The 21,277-nt window shown below is 38.1% G+C and overlaps 1 protein-coding gene across 16 annotated transcripts in view; it reads left to right on the top strand.

The window, feature by feature from the left end:
• The window catches only part of CPLANE1 (ciliogenesis and planar polarity effector complex subunit 1), a 149,939-nt gene that overhangs the window by 86,182 nt on the left and 42,480 nt on the right, over positions 1-21,277 (top strand). For 9 of the 16 annotated variants that reach the window (XR_008525215.2, XM_063724087.1, XM_024247401.3 and 6 more), the window contains 8 exons: positions 1,436-1,602; positions 2,975-3,107; positions 4,332-4,386; positions 6,134-6,235; positions 10,041-10,150; positions 10,510-10,708; positions 10,916-11,065; positions 14,376-14,629. Coding sequence is in view for 13 of the 16 variants with exons in the window: in XM_063724087.1 (XP_063580157.1) it covers positions 1,436-1,602; positions 2,975-3,107; positions 4,332-4,386; positions 6,134-6,235; positions 10,041-10,150; positions 10,510-10,708; positions 10,916-11,065; positions 14,376-14,629 (1,170 nt within the window). In the remaining 3 variants the exon portion in view is untranslated. The remainder of the gene's footprint in view (positions 1-1,435; positions 1,603-2,974; positions 3,108-4,331; positions 4,387-6,133; positions 6,236-10,040; positions 10,151-10,509; positions 10,709-10,915; positions 11,066-14,375; positions 14,630-21,277) is intronic. The other 7 variants (XR_008525216.2, XM_054555488.2, XM_024247405.3 and 4 more) reach the window with 2 other exon arrangements.

Below are 21,277 nucleotides of genomic sequence, written 5' to 3'. Positions count from 1 at the left end.
ATGATTGTAGCTGGGCATGGTGGCTCATGCCTGTAATCCCAATACTTTGGGAGGCCAAGATGGGAGGATCCCTTGATCCCCAGGAGTTTGAGACTAGCCTGGGTAACGTAAGGAGAAGCTGTCTCTATTAAAAAAAATTGGGTGTTTTAAAGGTTTTAGGTCTTTCTATCAATACTGGAATTTACTGGACTCTTTCGTAGATATTTCTGCTGCTCTGGGAAGAAATAAGAAGTAAAATTACCAGGTACTCTGTGTAAGATTTAAACACTCAAAAAAAAAAGCAAAAAAATTACCAGATGCTCTTGTTTATGTGTGTGTAGAGAGGAGAGCAAGTGAGCACACATATTGTTTGAGGTTCCTAGCAATTATTGTATGATCTTCAAATCTTTGACAGGTTAAATTTGTTAAATAGACCCAGATCTGTGATTAGTAGGACATATATTAAAATGGTAGTTTTATAAACCCACCAAGTCCTCTTTAAAGGTATAACTTTTGATTTATGAAATTAAAATGGTTTAGGCTCTAGTTTTGAGGAGAGCAGTACTATCTTAGGGAGGTAATTGAGTAATGCATTCTCTGGTGTACTTTTATGATTTGAAGATGGTACTGGGAAAGGAAATGGTTATTCCTTAGAAAAAATACTTACCATGCTTCCTTTTCTTCTGAACATATAACGAGCCGAAGAGGAACCCCAAGTTTTTATCACCCAATTCCCAAGGCTTCAGGGATTTTCAGCATATTGCTGGTCTTTTCCATCTGTGGTTTTCGTGCCTCTGCATCTTCCCTGTTCCAAACAATTTTAAGTTAAATGCTGGACATTATATAATTTCATTTATAAGAGGAAAGTTTGTTGTTTTTTTTTTTTTATATATGAGACGGAGCCTCGCCCTGTCACCAGGCTGGAGTGTAATGGCGCAATCTCAGCTCACTGCAACCTCTGACTCTCAGATTCAAGTGATTCTCCTGCCTCAGCCTCCCAAGTAGCTGGGATTACAGGCACGCACCACCATGCCTGGCTAATTTTTTGTATCTTTAGTAGAGACGGGGTTTCACTATGTTGGCCAGGCTGGTCTCAAACTCCTGACCTTGTGATCAGCCTGCCTCGACCTCCCAAAGTGCTGGGATTACAGGCGTGAGCCACTGCGCCTGGCCAGAGGAAAGCTTTTTAATAAGGGAATGAAATTAGGAAGGTGAGAACTTCTAGCTTAATTTCTGAAATAGGATGACCCATTTGAAACTTTCAGCACTTTAAATCACTTTTTCTCTAAGGTATGTATACTCATATTGCCAGTTTAAAACAATTTGTTATATTTGATTTGTTCTAACTGTTGCACAGTTTAATTTAAACAAATGTGTTTTTCCTCAGTCTTTTGTTGAAATATTACATAATTGAGTTTGCAATTTGTCATTCTTATGCTTTGTTTCTTTCTTGTAGTGCAAAAAAACACAACTTATCCCACTTGAAAACCTCATTGCGTTTAAACAAAGCCAACAGAAACTAACACATAATTTATTTGAACAAGGTGATGCTGGACACCTTCAACTTCTAAAGGTCAAAATAGAACCACCTGAAGTAAGACAAGGAAAGGACAGTAAAAAAAGGCAAGACTTAAGTGAAATTTTATTTGATAATATCATATATCAGCAAGTTCATTATTTATAATCACACAGTAATCTGGTTCAGTCTCCTAGGCTATACACAATTGCACATTCAGTTTTCTTTTCAAGTGTCATGCATCTGAAAACATTTTATGTGAGAAAAATTCCTATTTTGTGAGACAAATACTATAATTTTTTCCCGTTTTATTAAGGAATTATTTCCTACCATTCATAGACTGGAGGATTCTTTTACAGTGTCTGTAATAGGATGAACAGTCATTTGCTGCTCAAATATTTGGTACAAAATCCCATATGCAGTAGTCCTCCCTTATCCCCAGGAATACATGCCAAGACCTTCAGCGGATACGTGAAACTGCAGATAGTGCAGAACCCTATTATATATTTTGTTTTTTTCTATACATACATGCCAATGATAAAGTTTCAGTTATAGATTAGGCACAGTAAGCAATGCACAATAACTAGTAATAAAATGTAACGATTATAACTATATTGTAATACAAGTTATATGAATGTGGTCTCTTTCTCTCTGTCTCTCAAAATATCTTACTGCACTGAACTCATCTATTTTCGAACCATGGTTGAACTCTGATAACTGAAACCTTGGAAAGTGAAACCATGGGTAAGCGGGGACTACTGTATCATCCAATACTTTGAACCAATCATCTTACCATATTCTTTAGACTCTTACAGTAAGCAGGAGGGTAGGTGATATAAATTGTTTCAGGGCACTAAGAAATGTGTATGTGAAAAGCAAGGCTGTGACTTCTAGTGAAGAGCACTTACTGTAGTGTTTTACCACATATATTGATTGGTAGATTATTACTAAGTCTAGAAAATACTTTTAAAATTTCACATTTATCAGGCTGTAAAATCTGTTACTAGTGCTCTCTTTCCAGAAATTTTCTGTTTCCATCTATTCCCTCTTCAAATTAAGTCTTCCCTTTAGCATTTTGAGACCTCTTTCCTCTTTGCTGTGATTTTGCTGAGGTGACTAAGTGTGCTTAATGTCTTCTAATAAACAAATGGAGGTATCTCATAGGGTTTCTGGCACCAGCTTCAAATCCACAGAAAAGAGAGTTTAATAATTACCTAAGATGTGTAACCCTGTCCTTAGATTCCAGTGACTAACATAGAATAGTCAGTTCAGTAGTAGAGGTTCTAGAAATAAATTTCACATTTGGTGTTTTGCTTATATTTGCTTGTATTTGCAGAATATCTTGCTAATTTAATTAAATGCTATTGAAAATAATTTATGAACATAATTTTGTCAACTGTATCCCTATATAGCATGATAAACGAAAAGCAAATGTTGCTATAGTTGTAAAAGTATGTTTTATGCTATTATGTTTAACAGGCAAAGAAGAAGAGCTGAGAAAGAGCTGCAAGAAAAAAGATGTGAGAAACTAAGGAGAAAACCAAATGTGACTTTTCAACCAGAGAATTCCATAATTAATAATGATGATTCAGAAATCATTAAGAAACCCAAGGTATAGAAAAACTGCTATAGATTCTTCCCTGGTTTGCATGTACACTGAGTTTGTGGTTTATCTAGTCTGATTGCTGGGAGCTTCTGATTGTGACTAGGAGGATCTTTATATCATTCAGTATATCAGTCCCTGCTGCCTCCCTCCACAGAGCAGTAGACATAGAGTTCTGAATGTAAAAAGCAACTTGATGTGAACAGTTTTGATGTACATCAAAAACTGCAGTTTAGAGCATCTGCCTGTGTGGCTTTTTTATATTTGAAATCACCCTTTGCTTATTTCTGTGACATCTTAATGTATATGTTATGTCATCTGGGCTTCTCCTAATACAGTTTCACCCTTCTCTGAGATTCCTCTAGGATTTCCCAAACAGGTTTGTTGTGTAACCTCTATTTTAAGTCAGATCTTTTTTTTAAATTTAAATTTATTATTATTTTTTAGAGATAGGGCCTTGCTCTGTTGCGCAAGCTGTAGTGCAGTGGCACAAATATAGCTCACTGAAGCCTCCACCTCCTGGGCTCGGGCAATCCTCCTGCTTCAGCCTCCCAAATAGCTAGGACTACAGGTGTGTGCCACCATGCCCAGCTAATTAAAAAATATTTTTTGAGAGGTGGGACCTTGCTGTGTTGCCCAGGCTGATCTCCAACTCCTGACCTCAAGTGATCCTTCCACCTCAGCCTCCTAAAACACTTGGATTATAGGTGTGAGCCATCATGCCCAGCTTTAAGTCAGGTCTTTTAAAATATACCTTCTATATTTGGTGACTGTCTAACTATTTTTGCAACAACAGATTAAATAAACAGAAACATATTAATAGTTTTGTTTACATTGATTTTTAAAAGGCATGCTTTTTCAGTCAGTTCTCAAGAGCATGTCTAGAGGCACTTAGTACAGATGTTTGTTGAGTCCATGAAAGATTTTTGACAGGATCGTGTACTATTTGAGTATTATCAAAGCTACTCTGTAGAAGAGAGTTGCACATGGTAACCTAGGAACTTTACATTAAATTGGTAATGCTCTTTTTTATGGTTTGGCTTATGAATTTTCTGAACTCATTTGTAGAGTTACTTTGATAGAGTAAATAATTTGATAGAATAATTATGTCTAGAATGATGGAAGTTGAACCTATACCTGAGAATTCAGTCTTCATAGCTATTGATTTTTTTTTCTGAAAATAATACACATCTTTGAGTTAATCATAGATTAATCCTGTGGGAATTCATTTAGGAACAACAAGAACATTGTGGTTCCCATCCTTTGGATGACTTCGACATTCCTTTTGGTATGTATGTGTATGATTAATGTAATGTCTAAGTTTAGAGTTAAAATTAGCTTTCTAGAAATATGTACAATATGAAAATGAGGCTACCTACATTTCTGCCCAGCTGACTACAAATTCAAGGGTTCCTATACTCCACCCCCCTCAACTCAGGGTTGATAATTGACTAGAAAACCCACAAAAATTGGGAAAACACTTTACTTATGATTACAATTTTATTATAAAGGATACAACTCAGGAACAGCCAAATGGAAGAGATGCACAGGGCAAGGCAGTGGTGGGGGTGGGCAGCACAGGGCTTCCATGCCCTCTCTGGGATGGCCACTCTCCTAGTACATCCATGTATTCACCAACCTGGAATCTCCCTTAACCTGTTTGCTTCAGAATTTTTATTGACTTTTCAGTACATAGGTATAATTGATTAAATCACTGGCCATTGTGATTGAGCTCAATCTCCAGCCCCTTCTCTTTCCCAGAAGTGGCAGTAGGATGGGTGAATTGGGAGCTGATAGTTCTAACCCTCTCATCATGTGGTTGGTTCCTCTGGTGACTAGGCCCTATGCTGAAGCTATCTAGGGGCTTGCAAAGAGACACCTCTAGCATAAACTTAGGTATGATCAAAAAGGGCTCGTTAGAAGTAACAGACACTCCTATCAGGAAATCCCAAGATTCTGAGGACCTGTGTGCAAGAAACTGGGTCTTTGTAGACCAAATATATATTTTTCATTATACCACAATGCTCTATAATTAATACTTTCTTATTCTACCTAGTCTTCCTGGGAGATCTCCCAGAGAAATCCACATGTAAATCCAAACTCTCACAGTAGACTTTGGATTTTGATTCTCTTTCCTCTTGAGTTTTTCCACTTGTGTAGAAATTACCTCAGGTACACCATGTGAATTCTGAATTCATTATTTCTACTCTGCCCCAACTGTTTTTTTTCCTCCTATATTCTCTTTCTCCATTTGTGTTGATATCAGCCTAAGCCAGAAACACATGATTCTGAATTCTGTCTTCCCTCTTATCCATTCAGTAACCAATTCTTACCTATTTTGCTTCCTTTGTGATTCTTAAATTTAACCTGTTTCCCCATCCCTCGCCATTACTAGGTATATCCACTCAAACCTATTTTCCACACACTGACTAGATTGTTTTCCTAGAATGTGAATCTGACCATATCATTTCTCTGCTTAAGAGCTTCTTCTGGATCTTCATTAGCCAGAAGAATATCTAGGTTTCTAAGCTGGACATGCAGAGTCCTCAACAGTTTTGGTTTTTATTCTACCATGTCTTTGAGATTCAACTTACATAACACGTCATTCAGAAAGCCCATTTTAGGCTGGACGCGGTGGCCCACGCCTGTAATCCCAGCACTTTGGGAGGCTGAGGCGGGTGGATCACTTGAGGTCTGGAGTTTGAGACCAGCCTGGCCAACGTGGTGAAACCCCGTCTCTACTAAAAATACAAAAACTAGCCAGGCATGGTGGCAGGCACCTGTAATCCCAGCTACTCAGGAGCCTGAGGCAGGAGAATCACTTGAACCCGGGAGGCGGAGGTTGCAGTGAGCCGAGATTGCGCCACTGCACTCCAGCCTGGGCAGCAGAGCCAGACTCCATCTCAAAAAAAAGAAATTTAATAACATCCTGACACCCCATATTTTACTTCCATTGAGTTAGGTACTGTGCTGCTGGGCTCCTGGTAATATGTTAGCTTCTCAGTGATTACTTCCAATGTTTTGTTATATTTAAGAAATGCTACAAGATGATAATACTTCAGCTGGATTGCATTTCATGGCCTCTGTAAAAAAGAAAGCTATAGGAAGTCAAGATGCAAGTACAAATACAGACTCAGGTAAATGCTTTTTTTCTTTTTAAAAAAATTCATATAATTTGATACAATTAAGTTATCCAGACTTTTCCTTTAAGGCGGTGACTTAAAGGGAATTTTAAATTATGTGATATTATTTACTCTGCCTGGATTTTTCTCTCCAATCTTGGCATATACTGTAGAAATAAAATTTATAACTTAAGTAAAACATAATAGAGAGTTTTCTTCAAAATTGCCATAGACTACATCCTAAGTCAGTAAAAATAATGCTTTGAATTTGGATTCTCTATGTTATTGATTACCTTCACTGGAATTGCATGCCCAAGGTTGGGAGGCCTGGGATTGTGGCTAGTGAAGGTGAGCTAGGAAGGACTGGACTGGGTTCGGTGAGGGAGGGGTATGTAACTGTGTCCAGGAGTAGAGGAAATAAGTGTTGGAGGACCTATTATTTGGAATGTTTCCTGACAAATTTCCTCTTTAATATTATTTATCATTATGAATACATCTTGAATAGTGCTCTACCCATTGTATCATAGTAATTCTTTTTAATGATTTTTAGTAAACAGTTTCTTTTACCCACGTACAGAACCTTGTGCATGCTTTTTAGCCTCTCTAACTTTATCTTATGTTTTAAAAATGTAATCATTGTAGAATGTTTGGGTGATTTAGCAATCTATGAAGAAGATGAAAATTAACCATAATCACACCACTTAGCAATAACGGTTTGCTATTGTTTTTTCTTTCAGTCTTTTGTGCATTTTACATTGTTAGATACAGTATATAGCATAGGTGTCCTCCCTTACTATATAAACTCTCATTGTCCAGATATTATGGCTATCTTCTCTAGTTTTTCCATGAGAGTGTAGTTTAATCCTCCTGGGTCCCAGTGTTGTTTTTTTCCAAGTACCTTAGGATGCTCTTAAATTAGAGTGTATCTTTAACATATTATTTATTTTGTTATTTGCATCATAGTACGTTTGCTACAATGTTGACGGCAATTCATCTCTAATGTGTTCAGTTATTATTGCATATTGAATGCTAACTAATGAATTAAATGAATATTAATCAAAAAGTGATGTTTAAAATGCTTTATATGTAGTAATCCTTGATGGGTTGTTATTTAAGTATTTAAGAGTTGTTTAATGATGTTTGGGAAAATTAGATGGGCTAGGACACCTTTTTATTTCCATTTCAAATACTGTCATAAAGTCTCCTGGAATCAGAAAATTCACTATCCAGCACATTTGCAGGAGTGGATTAGATTTGCATCACAAGGGATACCTGTATTTTGTATCCTGTTCATTTCACTTTGATTTATATGTATGGCAAACATGTCTCTGTGTCATCAAAAAAGTACTTCATAAGCATATTCCTTCTTCCAGCTATACATTAGACAGTTTCCAGTTTTTTCTCCTACAAATTATGCTTCAGTGAGTATCTTCCTGCATAAGAGACTTTTTTGGTTATTACTATGACTTAGCTAACCTTTTTAACTTTGACAATCTGATAGGTCAAAAAAAGTGATTATAGGCCGGGCATGGTGGCTCACTCCCAGCACTTTGGGAGGCAAAGGCGGGCGGATCACTAGGTCAGGAGATCGAGACCATCCTGGCTAACACGGTGAAACCCTGTCTCTACTAAAAATACAAAAAATTAGCCAGGTGCGGTGGCAGGCGCCTGTAGTCCCATCTACTCAGGAGGCTGAGGCAGGAGAATGGCATGAACCTGGGAGGCGGAGCTTGCAGTGAGCCGAGATTGCACCACTGCACTCCAGCCTGGGCAACAGAGCAAGACTCTGTCTCAAAAAAATAAATAAATAAATAAAATAAAAAAGTCATTATTTTAATTTGTATTTCTTTCTGAATGAAGTTGAGCACATGTAAAATGGTTTTGATATAAATGATGAGTCTGCATTTGAGAAACTTTTTTTTTTTTTTTTTTTGAGATGGAGTCTTGCTCTGTTTCAGGCTGGAGGCTGGAGTGCAGTGGTGCAATCTTGGCTCAAGATTGCCTCCGCCTGCCAGGTTCAAGCAATTCTCCTACCTCAGCCTCCCAAATAGCCAAGGTCTCCTGACAGGTGATCTCCACCGCGCCTGGCTAATTTTTGTATTTTTAGTGCAGACAGGGTTTCACCATGTTGGCCAGGCTGGTCTCAAACTGCTGACCTCAAGTGATTTGCCCTCCTTGGCCTCCCAAAGTGCTGGGATTACAGGCTTGAACCACCACATTGGAACTGAGAAACATTCTTAAATGTTCATTATCTAAGCATGTCTTTGAGAAAGCCTTGGAGGTACATTGCTTTTGTTGCTAAGTAGTTTATCGAAGTTGGCAGCTATTTCCTGAGTCTGCTATTCATCTAGGTGAAGGCCCAAGATACAAATAATAATAAAATTTGAAATTACATTAATTATTTAAAATTACATTGTTAAGCTGTCACTCTTTGTTTCTACCTATTACCTTTTATGCGTAATATCTAATTATCTGTATTCATATATTTTAATTTTTTCTTGTGTTTGTGAAATTTTTTTGTTTTCTCTTTTTGTCTTACATTTTTAATGTACTGTAAGATAAGGAAGCCACTTCTCAAGAAGTTGTTTCTGAATGTGGTACCAAGCAGCAAATAATTTCTTGCACATCATGTGTGATTTATTTTTTTTTCCTAAGAACAGTATGACTTATTAAAGATATATCTGCATGATGCCAAAGCTAGTCACCATCCCCCATAAAAAAGCAGTTAAACCAATCAATTAAGAGAGAGAGAATGATTTCAGTATTTTTATTTTCCTTTTTTTTCTAGTTTTAAGTGGTTTAAATTCAAGCTTTGGTAACAAGTACTCAATATGAGATACATTTGAAAATAGTACTTTATTGAAAATACAATGCTAGAAGATAAGGCTAGAGGCCTAGAACAAAAGGCACAGAGTTAAACTGTCTGCTGATCTGCTGTGACAGGCCTGTTTATTTTACTGTTAAATAAGAAGCAGTTAACATTTGTGAAATTTAGATGTTAAAACACCTTAAGTGGTAAAATTTAATTATAGGCTCTGTGAATATACTATATACCACTGAAAACCTTTTAAAGAATGTGAATTAGCTGGGCGCGGTGGCCCACGCCTGTAATCCCAGCACTTTGGGAGGCTGAGGCGGACCGATCACGAGGTCAGGAGATCAAGACCATCCTGCCTAACATTGTGAAATCCTGTCTCTACTAAAAATACAAAAAAATTAGCCAGGTGTGGTGGCGGGCGCCTGTAGTCCCAGCTACTCTGGAGGCTGAGGCAGGAGAATGAACCCAGGAGGTGGAGGTTGCAATGAGCTTAGATCATGTTACTGCACTCCAGCCTGGGCGACAGAGCGAGATTCCGTCTCAAAAAAAAAAAAAAAATGTGAATTATGTTTCAGTAAAGCTGTCAATAAAAATAAGCAAATAACAAGAAAGGGTTCAAGTAAAAAAAAATTAGTTATAGGTTAATCTTCTAAAATCTGGTTTTGTTGAAACTTCCCTAAAGTAGACAAACATGACTTAATATATCTGATATGGAAATAGGAAATTTTAGAATTTTCTTGATGTAATTCAGTTACTTTATTGTTCTTGTGAATCATTCATATGAGAAAAACAATAGTCAGCTTGCATTCAATTATGAATTACTCTAAATTGCCCTTAGAATAGAATTTGCTTTAATTATTTATACCCATGTCACTTCTACTTAGATTTCAAGAAGTACAATTTATGTTATTTGTTGCTAACTTGGTCATACAAAGCTGGTGATTTGGAGCAGTTTACAGCCTTTTTAAAAATGTTCCTGATTATTTCTTTTTTAATTTTCAGAACATGAGCCTTTGACTGCGCCTCAGCTCTTGGTCCCAGATGTCTATCTAAATCTGAAGCTTTCCACTGAAATGTCAGAGAAACCTTTGTCACCCTCAACACCTCATACGGTAACAAACTTGGTTTGTGTTTTATTCAGAAGTTTTAATAATACCTTTGCGCTAAAATGTATTATGGTCATCTAGACATTATTCAATTGTGTAGATGAAATGAGGCTAAAAATCTCATCTATGTAGCTTTGTAGTAAAGGTTCAAAAATTAATTTAAGCATTATGCCAAAAATATTGCAAACTAAGACCAATAATACATACTTCCTGCTCCTTTTCCTAAGTTAGGCACATTCAGGCCCTTCTTTCCTTGTTTTTAATAACAATGAAGAATTAAGCCTTTTTTTTTTAAAATTTTGGCAGAGTGACTATATAGAGCAAAAAGAGTGTAACCCTCTTTGGTTTTATGTGTTTTGGCTCAGGTTGGACATACTTATATAAATGTGATCGACATTGAAGCAGATGATCTTCTACAGGAATTACCTGTGAGAGAAGAGCCTTCAAATGATAATGTTATCAAACAGCAAAGTGATCATCTAGCAGTTCCATCGTCTGCAGAGTTACATTATATGGCAGCTTCAGTTACTAATGCTGTTCCCCCACATAATTTTAAGAGTCAAGGTAATTTTTTCCTACTTTTAAAACAAATATAATTTGAAAAGTTCTTTAATATAGCATTGTTATCCCTACTCACATGTCTTACCTCTCCTCCTACAAACCCACTGTATTTTTGGATGTTTACATGCACAGAAATGTTCTGTTAATCTTCGGATTACCTTATTTAGAAGTTTAGAATCACTCTTTGAATGCTTTTCATATTCTTGATAGAATCAGCCGATTCCTCTATGGATTTATTTTCTAAACCTGCAGAAGTAACTCCAGCTTGTCTGGATGGAAAAAGCTTGAGAGCAGGCATTACAGAAGTGAAGGAGCCTAGTGTCACCTCACTTACACCATCAGACATACAGCAGAACAAAGGTAAACAGCCAAGAGGTATAGCATGACCCTCTCCTGAATTACTGTTGTATTGGAAGCAAGCACCAAAATTTGGTAATTGCGAAAGAAACCAGAAAAAGGGTTGTCCCTTGCTAAGGAGCATGGGGGCAAGTAGGTAAATGAAATAGAGACATGATTCCAAAGCTGGGACCCATGGATATTTTGTAAGAAGTCACAGATCTGTTTATGCATATGTCTTTTCTCAATTAATAAGGCTAAAAATAAATATTCTGTGTGAGTTCATGAGTGTTTTGATGTTAGAAAGCAATTCTCATATTGTAAAAGGTGGGAAATTCTCAAATAGCACACCGAAAATAAACAGGCATGGTAGCCAACAGTACTTTTTTCCCCAATTTTTATTTCAAATGCGGGACACATGTACAGGTTTGTTACATAGGTATATTGCATGATGCTAAGGTTTAGGGTGTGATTGGACCCATCACCCAGGTAGTGAGCATAGTACCCAGTAGGTAGTTTTTCATCCCTTACTTTCCTCCCTCCTTCTCCGTCTTGTAGTCCTCAGTGTCTGTTGTTTCCATCTTTGTGGCCAGGTGTATGCAATTCAATAGTACTTATAAATATTCAGTTTTATAGTCAGGTTGCATTATGGTAACTTTTTGCAAGATTTAGAAGACTATGGATATTTAAAATTTTTAATAAAATACATATATATATGTGTATGTTGTTGTTTTTTAGAGACAGAGTCTTGCTGAGCTATTCAGGCTGGGGTACAGTGGTGTGATCATAGTTCATTGTAGCCTTGAACTCCTGGGCTCAAGGGATCCTCCTGCCTCAGCCTCCCAGTAGCTAGGATTACAAGCACACACCACCATGCCTAGCTAATTTTTAAAATTTTTTATAGAGACAGCGTCTCACTATGTTGCCCAGGTTGGTCTTAAACTCCTGGTCTGAAGTGATCATTCCACCTCAGCCTCCCAAAGTACTGGGATTATAGGCATGAGCCACCACACCCAGCCTAGAAGAATATCCCTCTACAACCTGAAGCTACTACATCCTGTGACTGGTTAGATTAATCCAATATGCAATCAGACTTCCTGCAACAGAAACCTAAGTCTCCCCTAGGTGCCACAGTGGTTGTGAGGTATGGACCTAGTCAGCCCTGTGGTTGCAAGATGCTTGGGCACAGAGTCTAGCTCTGCCTGATTATTGTATAATGACAGTGGGCACTCAGGAGACATGAGGAGCAAGGAAGGGATGGGTTTGGATGTGTTAGGGCATGTGTATTACAGCTGCATATACAAACAAGTGCCAGCATTTCAGATTTTAAAGCCTTCATCTTCTCTCTCCTGTCATGGGGCTGCTAAGGTGCATGAGTGGTGGATGGAGGATGTATGAAGCTAGCAATCTTTCAGACAGACAGGGGAAGTATGTGGGAAAGTGAAAAGAGCCTGGCTTTTAGATTCAAATAGAACAGACCTGGATTTGAATCCCAGCTCTGTCATTTAATAGCTTAGATACGTTTTACTTTTCTCTCTGTGACCCCTGAGTATCTTAGGCCAGCATTTCAAATGACCATAAGCTACAGATTAATTTCATTTATCAGACAGAGAGAATAGATTTTGCAGTAAGTTAATGGAACTTGCTTAGTTTGAGAAAATTAAAGTTTGGCTGGGTGTGGTGGCTCACGCCTGTAATCCCAACACTTTGGGAGGCTAAGGCGGGTGGATTGCTTGAGCTCAGGAGTTTGAGACCGGCCTTGGCAACATAGTGAGACCCTGTCTCTACAAGAAATAGAAAAATTAGCCAGGTGTTGTGGCACACACCTGTAGTCCCAGCTACTCAAGGGGCTGAGGCAGGAGGATTGCTTGAGTCCAGGAGGCAGAGGTTGCAGTAAACCAAGATCTCACCACTACACTCCAGCCTGGGTGCTAGAGCAAGACCATGTCTCAAAGAAAAGAAAATAAAATTAAAGTTCATTATGCTTGGAGTCAAATGGAGTAGTATTTTGTTTGTTTGTTTAAAGAAATAGCAAGAGATGAAGCTGGAGAGGTAGACAGAGGAAAGATTATGTGTGCCATTGTCTGTCATATGGAGGCATTTGGACTTTTAAGGTGAAGTCATTGGAGACACACTGAAGAGTTTTGGACAGAAAAAGAACATGATTTCTGTTTTTAAAAGATCTCTCTGGGCCTGGTGTGGAAGACGGACTAGATAGGATAGAGATAAATTACAGATAGTATGATTTGGGGTCTATTTATTGTGAAGGCTTCAGCCAAGTAGTGGTATGAAGAATGTAGGTGTTTAGCAGTTAGAATCATCAATACTTGTTGTCGCTTTGGATCTGAAGGAAAGAGAGGAGCCTTGAGTGACTTTCTGGTCTCTGGCTTGTGAAACTGAACGGTGGTGCTATTTGCTGAGCTGAGGAACAAGGAAGAAGGAGCAATTTGGAGGGGCAGAAGCAATGAATTCATTTTTATGTGCTTATGGGACAACCTAACTGGGATATTCAGGATATAAGGAGCTGGAGCTAAGAAAGAGCGCCATATGGATTTGGGATCTTTCATCAATGACATAACTCAGAGAAAGTGGGAAGAGTGAGTAGAGAAGTGAGTTGAGGCTGGCAGCCCAGGAAGTACTGATGGGTAAAAGGAATGGATGGCAGAAGAAGAAGTATGAGCAATACAGTGAGGAGGAGACCCCGACATCAGAAAAAGAGTGCATTTGAAAAAGGTGTTGCAGACCAGGCACAGTGGCTCATGCCTGTAATCCAGCACTTTGGGAGACTGAAGTGGGAGGGTTGGTTGAGCCCAGGAGTTCAGACCAGCCTGGATGACAAAGCGAGGTTGTATCTCTTAAAAAAAAAAAGAAGTATTGCAAATTTGGGAGAAGAATCAACTGAGTTTAAGAATAAGAAGAGTCATTGACTTTTATTTTGGTTTTAGGAGGTTTAATGTTTGCCTGAGATCTCATATAAAGTCAGTAATAGCCAATATTGGGGCCAACCTTTAACGTGTGATGTTTTTGGTTTTCAAGTAGAATTTGAAAAAGTCATAAAAATATTAAAGTTGCTTTTTGATGAAGTATATGTTTGTAGCAAGGGATAAAAGTAATATTCAGACTTCCTTGTGTGTGGAACTTTGTTGTAGTAATTTACGTATTCTTATCCCAGAAATCAAGAAGCTGAAAAGGAATTTTTAGGTATATTTAATTAAAACTGATTTGCAAAGTAGTGTCGTGTTGGTTTAAAATGAAGTCATTAAAAAATGAGATCATCAATAATACCTCTTCTTTAATTATAATCAATTCCGCTTTTATTCTTATTAATATTTAGATCTGCCAAAACCAGAGTTCCGATTAAAAGGACAGAGCACAAAGTCAGACTCTGCGGAAGATTATCTATTGTGGAAACGGCTGCAAGGTGTCTCTGCAGCTTGCCCTGCACCAAGCTCTGCAGCTCACCGACTAGAGCATCTCACTGCTAAGCTTCAGAAAATTGACGAGCAGTTGCTAGCAATACAGAACATTGCTGAAAACATAGAGCAGGATTTCCCCAAGCCTGAAATGCTAGATCTACATTGTGATAAGGTAGACTACCTTTATTTTTAGTTTTTTGTTTGCAACTGAATTATTAGATTTGTAGTGTGATATAACTTTGGATACTTGATTTTTCAAAATAATGAGAAATTTGTTTTCTTTAAGCTAGGGTTTGTCAACCTCAGCACTATTGACATTTGAGCCAGGTAATTCTTTGTTGTGGGAGACTGCCCCATGCGTTGTAGGATATTTGGCAGCATCCCTGGTCTTTACCCACTAGTTTCCAGCGGCACTGCTCCCTAGTTCTAACAGTCAAAAATGTCTCTAGATAATGCCAAATGTTCCCTGGGAGCCAAAATCACCCTCAGTTGAGAACCATTACCTTAAGCTTTTAAGAAGTAAACCCATGTATAATGCTATTATCATAAAATGAGTTGGAAAATATTACCCTCTCTTCTATATTTTGGAAAATTTTTTATAGGATTGGTACTATATCTTCCTTAAATGTTTGGTAGAATTCAGTGAAGCCATCTTCCCTGAAGATGCTTAAAGTTTTGTTTGTTGGGACATTTTAAGGTATAAATTTAGTTTCTTCTGTAGATATAGGGCTATTCAGTTGATCTTCTGCTCTAAATAAAGCTTTTTCTAGAGTCCTCCCACACAAAAAGGAAGTAAACCCATGCTTCCTACCAAGAAAAGAAATACGTGAATTACAAAACTAGAATGTGATTTTAAAGGAACCCCACTTGTAATGATCATTTTTCTCTGAAAGATTTTATGATTTTACAAATATTATTGTCCTATTTGGAGTTTTTGTCCGTTTCTTTTAAATATTTTATATAAGAGAGTTAGTAATCAGTTCCTTAGAAATTTTTCATATCTTTTTTTCTTTTTATTCTTGAGTCATAGTCTTGCTCTGTTATCCAGGCTGGAGTGCAGTGATGCGACCATGGCTCACTGCAGCCTCGACCTCCCAGGTTCAAGCAATCTTCCCACCTCAGCCTCCTGAGTACCTGGGACTATAGGTGTGCGCCACCACTCCCAGCTAAGTTTTTAAAATTTTTTTGTGGAGACGAGTTCTCCCTATTTTGCTTGAACTAGCCTCAAATTCTTGGCCTCAAGCAGTCTTGCCTTGGCCTCCAAAAGTGCTGGCATTATAGATGTGAGCCACCACACCAGCCTAGTTTTCTATAAAAGGTAGACATAAAAAATAAATTAATGTTTATATATAATGGTAGTTAAATAAAATAGGAAGTCTCAAAAATTATTTTACACATTTTGTCCTTTTTTTTTAAAAGGAAGAACAATTTATATCAAAAGAATTAAAGAACAAATATTATGTTACACATAATAGGTTAAATGAGACCATGGTTGGGTACTTGAGGCCAGGAGTTTGAGATCAGCCCAGGCAACATAACGAGACCTCATCTCCATAAAAAAAATAATAAGTCGGGTATGGTGGTGTGCACCTGTAGTCCTAGCTACTTGGGAGGCTGAGGTGGGAGGATCACTTGAGCCCAGGAGTTCAAGGCTGCAGTAAGCTATTATTGTGCCACTGCACTGTAGCCTGGGTGTCAGAGCAAGACCCTGCCTCTTAAAAAAAAAACAAAGTTAAATGTCTTTTTTATTTTTATTTTTATTTTATTATTATTATACTTTAAGTTTTAGGGTACATGTGCACAATGTGCAGGTTAGTTACATATGTATACATGTGCCATGCTGGTGTGCTGCACCCATTAACTCGTCATTTAGCATTAGGTATATCTCCTAATACTATCCCTCCCCCCTTCCCCCACCCCACAACAGTCCCCAGAGTGTGATGTTCCCCTTCCTGTGTCCATGTGTTCTCATTGTTCAATTCCCACCTATGAGTGAGAACATGCGGTGTTTGGTTTTTTTGTCCTTGTGATAGTTTACTGAGAATGATGATTTCCAATTTCATCCATGTCCCTACAAAGGACATGAACTCATCATTTTTTATGGCTGCATAGTATTCTATGGTGTATATGTGCCACATTTTCTTAATCCAGTTTATCATTGTTGGACATTTGGGTTGGTTCCAAGTCTTTGCTATTGTGAATAATGCCGCAATAAACATACGTGTGCATGTGTCTTTATAGCAGCATGATTTATAGTCCTTTGGGTATATACCCAGTAATGGGATGGCTGGGTCAAATGGTATTTCTAGTTCTAGATCCCTGAGGAATCGCCACACTGACTTCTACAATGGTTGAACTAGTGTACAGTCCCACCAACAGTGTAAAAGTGATCCTATTTCTCCACATCCTTTCCAGCACCTGTTATTTCCTGACTTTTTAATGATCGCCATTCTAACTGGTATGAGATGGTATCTCATTGTGGTTTTGATTTGCATTTCTCTGATGGCCAGTGATGGTGAGCATTTTTTCATGTGTTTTTTGGCTGCATAAATGTCTTCTTTTGAGAAGAGTCTGTTCGTGTCCTTTGCCCACTTTTTGATGGGGTTTTTTTTTCTTGTAAATTTGTTTGAGTTCATTGTAGATTCTGGATATTAGCCCTTTGTCGGATGAGTAGGTTGCGAAAATTTTATCCCATTTTGTAGGTTGCCTGTTCACTCTGATGGTAGTTTCTTTTGCTGTGCAGAAGCTCTTTGGTTTAATTAGATCCGATTTGTCAATTTTGGCTTTTATTGCCATTGCTTTTGGTGTTTTAGACATGAAGTCCTTGCCCATGCCTATGTCCTGAATGGTAATGCCTAGGTTTTCTTCTAGGGTTTTTATGGTTTTAGGTCTAAGGTTTAAGTCTTTAATCCATCTTGAATTAATTTTTGTATAAGGTGTAAGGAAGGGATCCAGTTTCAGCTTTCTCCATATGGCTAGCCAGTTTTCCCAGCACCATTTATTAAATAGGGAATCCTTTCCCCATTGCTTGTTTTTCTCAGGTTTGTCAAAGATCAGATAGTTGTAGATATGCAGCATTATTTCTGAGGGCTCTGTTCTGATCCATTGATCTATATCTCTGTTTTGGTACCAGTACCATGCTGTTTGGTTACTGTAGCCTTGTAGTATAGTTTGAAGTCAGGTAGCGTGATGCCTCCAGCTTTGTTCTTTTGGCTTAGGATTGACTTGGCGATGCAGGCTCTTTTTTGGTTCCATATGAACTTTAAAGTACTTTTTTCCAATTCTGTGAAGAAAGTCATTGGTAGCTTGATGGGGATGGCATTGGATCTATTTAAAGTCTAATATTGGGAAATGCAAAATAGTCTGCAGGATAAGAATTCCATTATTGACTTACCTTACAAATATTCCAGGTTGCTAGCATGTTGACATTTAAAAAATGTATTTATTAGGTTTATAGTACACCTTTAATCCAAATATTTAACACATTTAAAAATTAAGATTAAGCATATGTGAAACTATACTGAAAGGATATGAGGCAGGACTACTGCTAAAAATGTTAATACTAAGTAATGATATTATGATGCTTATTTGGTGGTTTTCCTCTTTTTTTTGGTAGATTTGGGGTTTCACCATGTTGCCCAGGCCAATCTCCAACTCCTGGGCCCAAGTGATCCTCCCACCTCAGCCTCCCAAAGTACTGGGATTACAGGTGTGAGGCACTGCACCTGGCCTGCTTTCGGTTTTTTTAAACCCAGATTTAGATCTGTCGCATCCAAATAAATGTTCAGCATCAAAGCAGTTGTTGGAACTCCTTACTTCAAATAATCTCTTTTGAAATTGCCTCTTGAGCTAGTTTAGTAGTCATTATCTATAGCCAGATACTTGATTTATACCCAAACCTAGTCTTGATCCTGGCTTGCTCACTCTCACAAGAGTTCATGAATCATTAATTCCTTCAACAAACATTTATTGAGCATCTACTGCATATTAGGCCCTGTGCTAAATTCTAGGAATAGAAAGATAAATAAGGCATAGTACCTACTCTCAAGGAGTGTAAAATCTAATAAAAGAAGATAGATGTATATACCAATAAATACATACATACTGGGTCTGATGAGGCACATAGATATGCCTGGCGTGTTGTGACTGGATGGGGTAAGTGAAGCTGTGGCATCAGAGAAGGCTTTGTAGAGGTGACTCGAGCTGGTAATGAATTGGAATTCATCAGTTAATTAAAGAAGGGCTGACAAAATATTGTGAGTAAAGGAGAAAGGTACCAAATGGCATAGAGTGTTTGGGGAGCTGTATGAGCATTACTTAGAGGTAGAAGTTAGTGGGATTGGACTTTAAGACATCTGGCAGTAGAGGTAGGAGAGGGGAGACAAGGAGGAACAGAAAGCATTTACCATGTCAAGCGATTGGGATTTTCTCCTATAAGCAGGCAGTAGGCAACCACTGAAGAATTTTAAACGGTGAAGGGAGATGATCAGATATGCAGACAGTAGTGTGGAGGGTAGTTTGGAAAGGATAAGCCTGGGAACAAGGAGACCACATGGGTCACAGTGGTTCCAAATCTAATGGCTGCCCATTAGAATCATCTAGGAAACTTGTTAAAAATGCAAATTCGTGGGCCCCATTTCCCTGAAATTCTGATTTTAATTAGGTCTGGTTAGAGCCCTGGAATCTGTGTTATTGACAAGCTTCACAAATGATTCTTATGCTGGTAGCTCTATACCAGGTCCACTGATAAGTGTTTGAAATCCACTAAATATCCATGGCAGGAAATAACAATATGCCTGAATTTGAGCAGTAAGAATGGAGGGAAGGCATTAACAGGACTTAGAGATTGATAAGCTGTGGGAAGGTGAAGAAGACAACGGAGATTCACAGTGGTGTCCAGATTTCCAGCCTGGGTGAATGGTGGAGCCATTTTCCAAACTAAGGAAGAGGAAGAGTTTGTGTGTGTGTGTGTGTGTGTGTGTGTGCACGCGTGTGTTGGGGGAGGGAGGCACAATGATTTCTATCAGGGACATGATAAATTTGAGGTGCTGTGAGATAAGTAGGCAGTTCCTCAAAAGCAGCTGAGGAGCTACAACTGGGCTGAAGGTACAGATTTTGGAGTAATCAGTTAGGAGGAAGTTGAAATCATGATAGCATAGGCGCTCCTCAGGGAGAGCACATAGAGGAGAAAAGAAGAGAGTAAAGAATCTTGTGGAAACACTGCCTTGGAAGGATGAGGATTCAACAAGACTTGAGAACAGTCTGAAGTCATAAGAAACTCAGGAGGAAGCCAGCCAAAGCAGGAGTTGGAGGAGGGAATTTCCACATATCTGAGTCCATTAAGCATTTGGACTTCTGTGCATGTCAAGATCACTCAGATGCTTTTTCAGAGTATACATTCTATCCCTGCTGAATCTGTTGGGGAGGTGGAGGTGACTTGGCATTTTGAAAAGGCTCTCAAAAATTCTGATAGGGCTCCTCTCTCAAGCCTTTTAAGACTCGAAGGTAGGGACAATGTCTTTTGCTACACATGGTGGGCATTTAATAAATATTTGTTTAATGGTTGTCTTTGCTATCTTAGTTTTGATTCTGGCACTAATAAAATCACATTTATATACTAAAGATTCACCACTAGAACAGTTATTTATAATTGTGGTACAAGGTTGGGAGACAATTTCAAAGGAAGAGTTCCAAAAGCATTTGCTCAAAGCTCTTATGTACAGTAGTCCCCTCTTATTTGCAGTTTTGTTTTCCGAGGTTTCTGTTACCCTCTGTACAGTATAAGAAGATATTTTGAGAGACAGAAAAAAACACATTCACATAACTTTGATTACAGTATATTGTTATAATCATTCCATTTTATTCTTAGCTCTTATTAATCTCTTACTGTGCCTAATTGATAAATTAAGCTTTATCATAGGTATGTATGCATAGGAAAAAGCATAGTATACAGTCGGCCCTCTATATCCATGGGTTCTGCATCTGACAGTTCAGCCAAATGTGGATTGAAAATATTTAATAAAAACAAAAAAGGATGGTTGCATCTGTACTGAACATGTGCAGATTTTTTCTTGTCATTCCTGAACAATACGTCATAACAACTATTAATATTTAACATTTACATTGTATTAGATGTTATAAGTAATCTAGAGATTAAAGTATATGGGAAGAATGTGTATAGGTTACATGCAAATACTGCACCATTTTATATAAGGGACTTGAGTCTGTGGATTTTGATGTCAGGAGCCAATCCCTCATGGATACTGAGGGACAACTATATATAAGGTTCGGTACTTCCCCCACCGTTTCAGGCATCCACTGGGGGTCTTGGAACATATCTCCCAGGGAAAAAGAGGGTATTTAGTCTTCTAAAATGACCACTTTGAAGGAAATAACGTTAATTTTGTATACACATACACACACACACACAATAATTTACTTATTTATTTAATTTAGTTTTGAGATGGAGTCTCACTGTGTCATCCAGGCTGGAGTGCAGTGGCGCAATCTTGGCTCACTGCAATCTGTGCCTCCCAGGTTGAAGCAATTCTCCTGCCTTAGCCTCCTGATGAGCTGGGATTACAGGCACCTGCCACCATGCCCACCTAATTTTTGTATTTTTAGTAGAGACGGGATTTTGCCATGTTGGACAGGCTGGTCTCGAACTCCTGACCTCAAGTGATCTGCCTGCTTCACCCTCCCAAAGTGCTGGGATTACAGGTGTGAGCCACTGGGCCCAGCAGGTTTGGTATATTTTTAAATGCTCTCACGTTATTATAATGTACACATAAATACAAACATCTTCACTTGCCTAACTTAA

The sequence above is a fragment of the Pongo abelii genome, chromosome 4 (genome assembly GCF_028885655.2).
Source record: "Pongo abelii isolate AG06213 chromosome 4, NHGRI_mPonAbe1-v2.0_pri, whole genome shotgun sequence".
NCBI classification, from domain to species: Eukaryota; Metazoa; Chordata; class Mammalia; order Primates; family Hominidae; genus Pongo; species Pongo abelii.
Note: the sequence above shows the minus strand (reverse complement) of the source record. Positions and strands in the feature narration are given on the sequence as shown.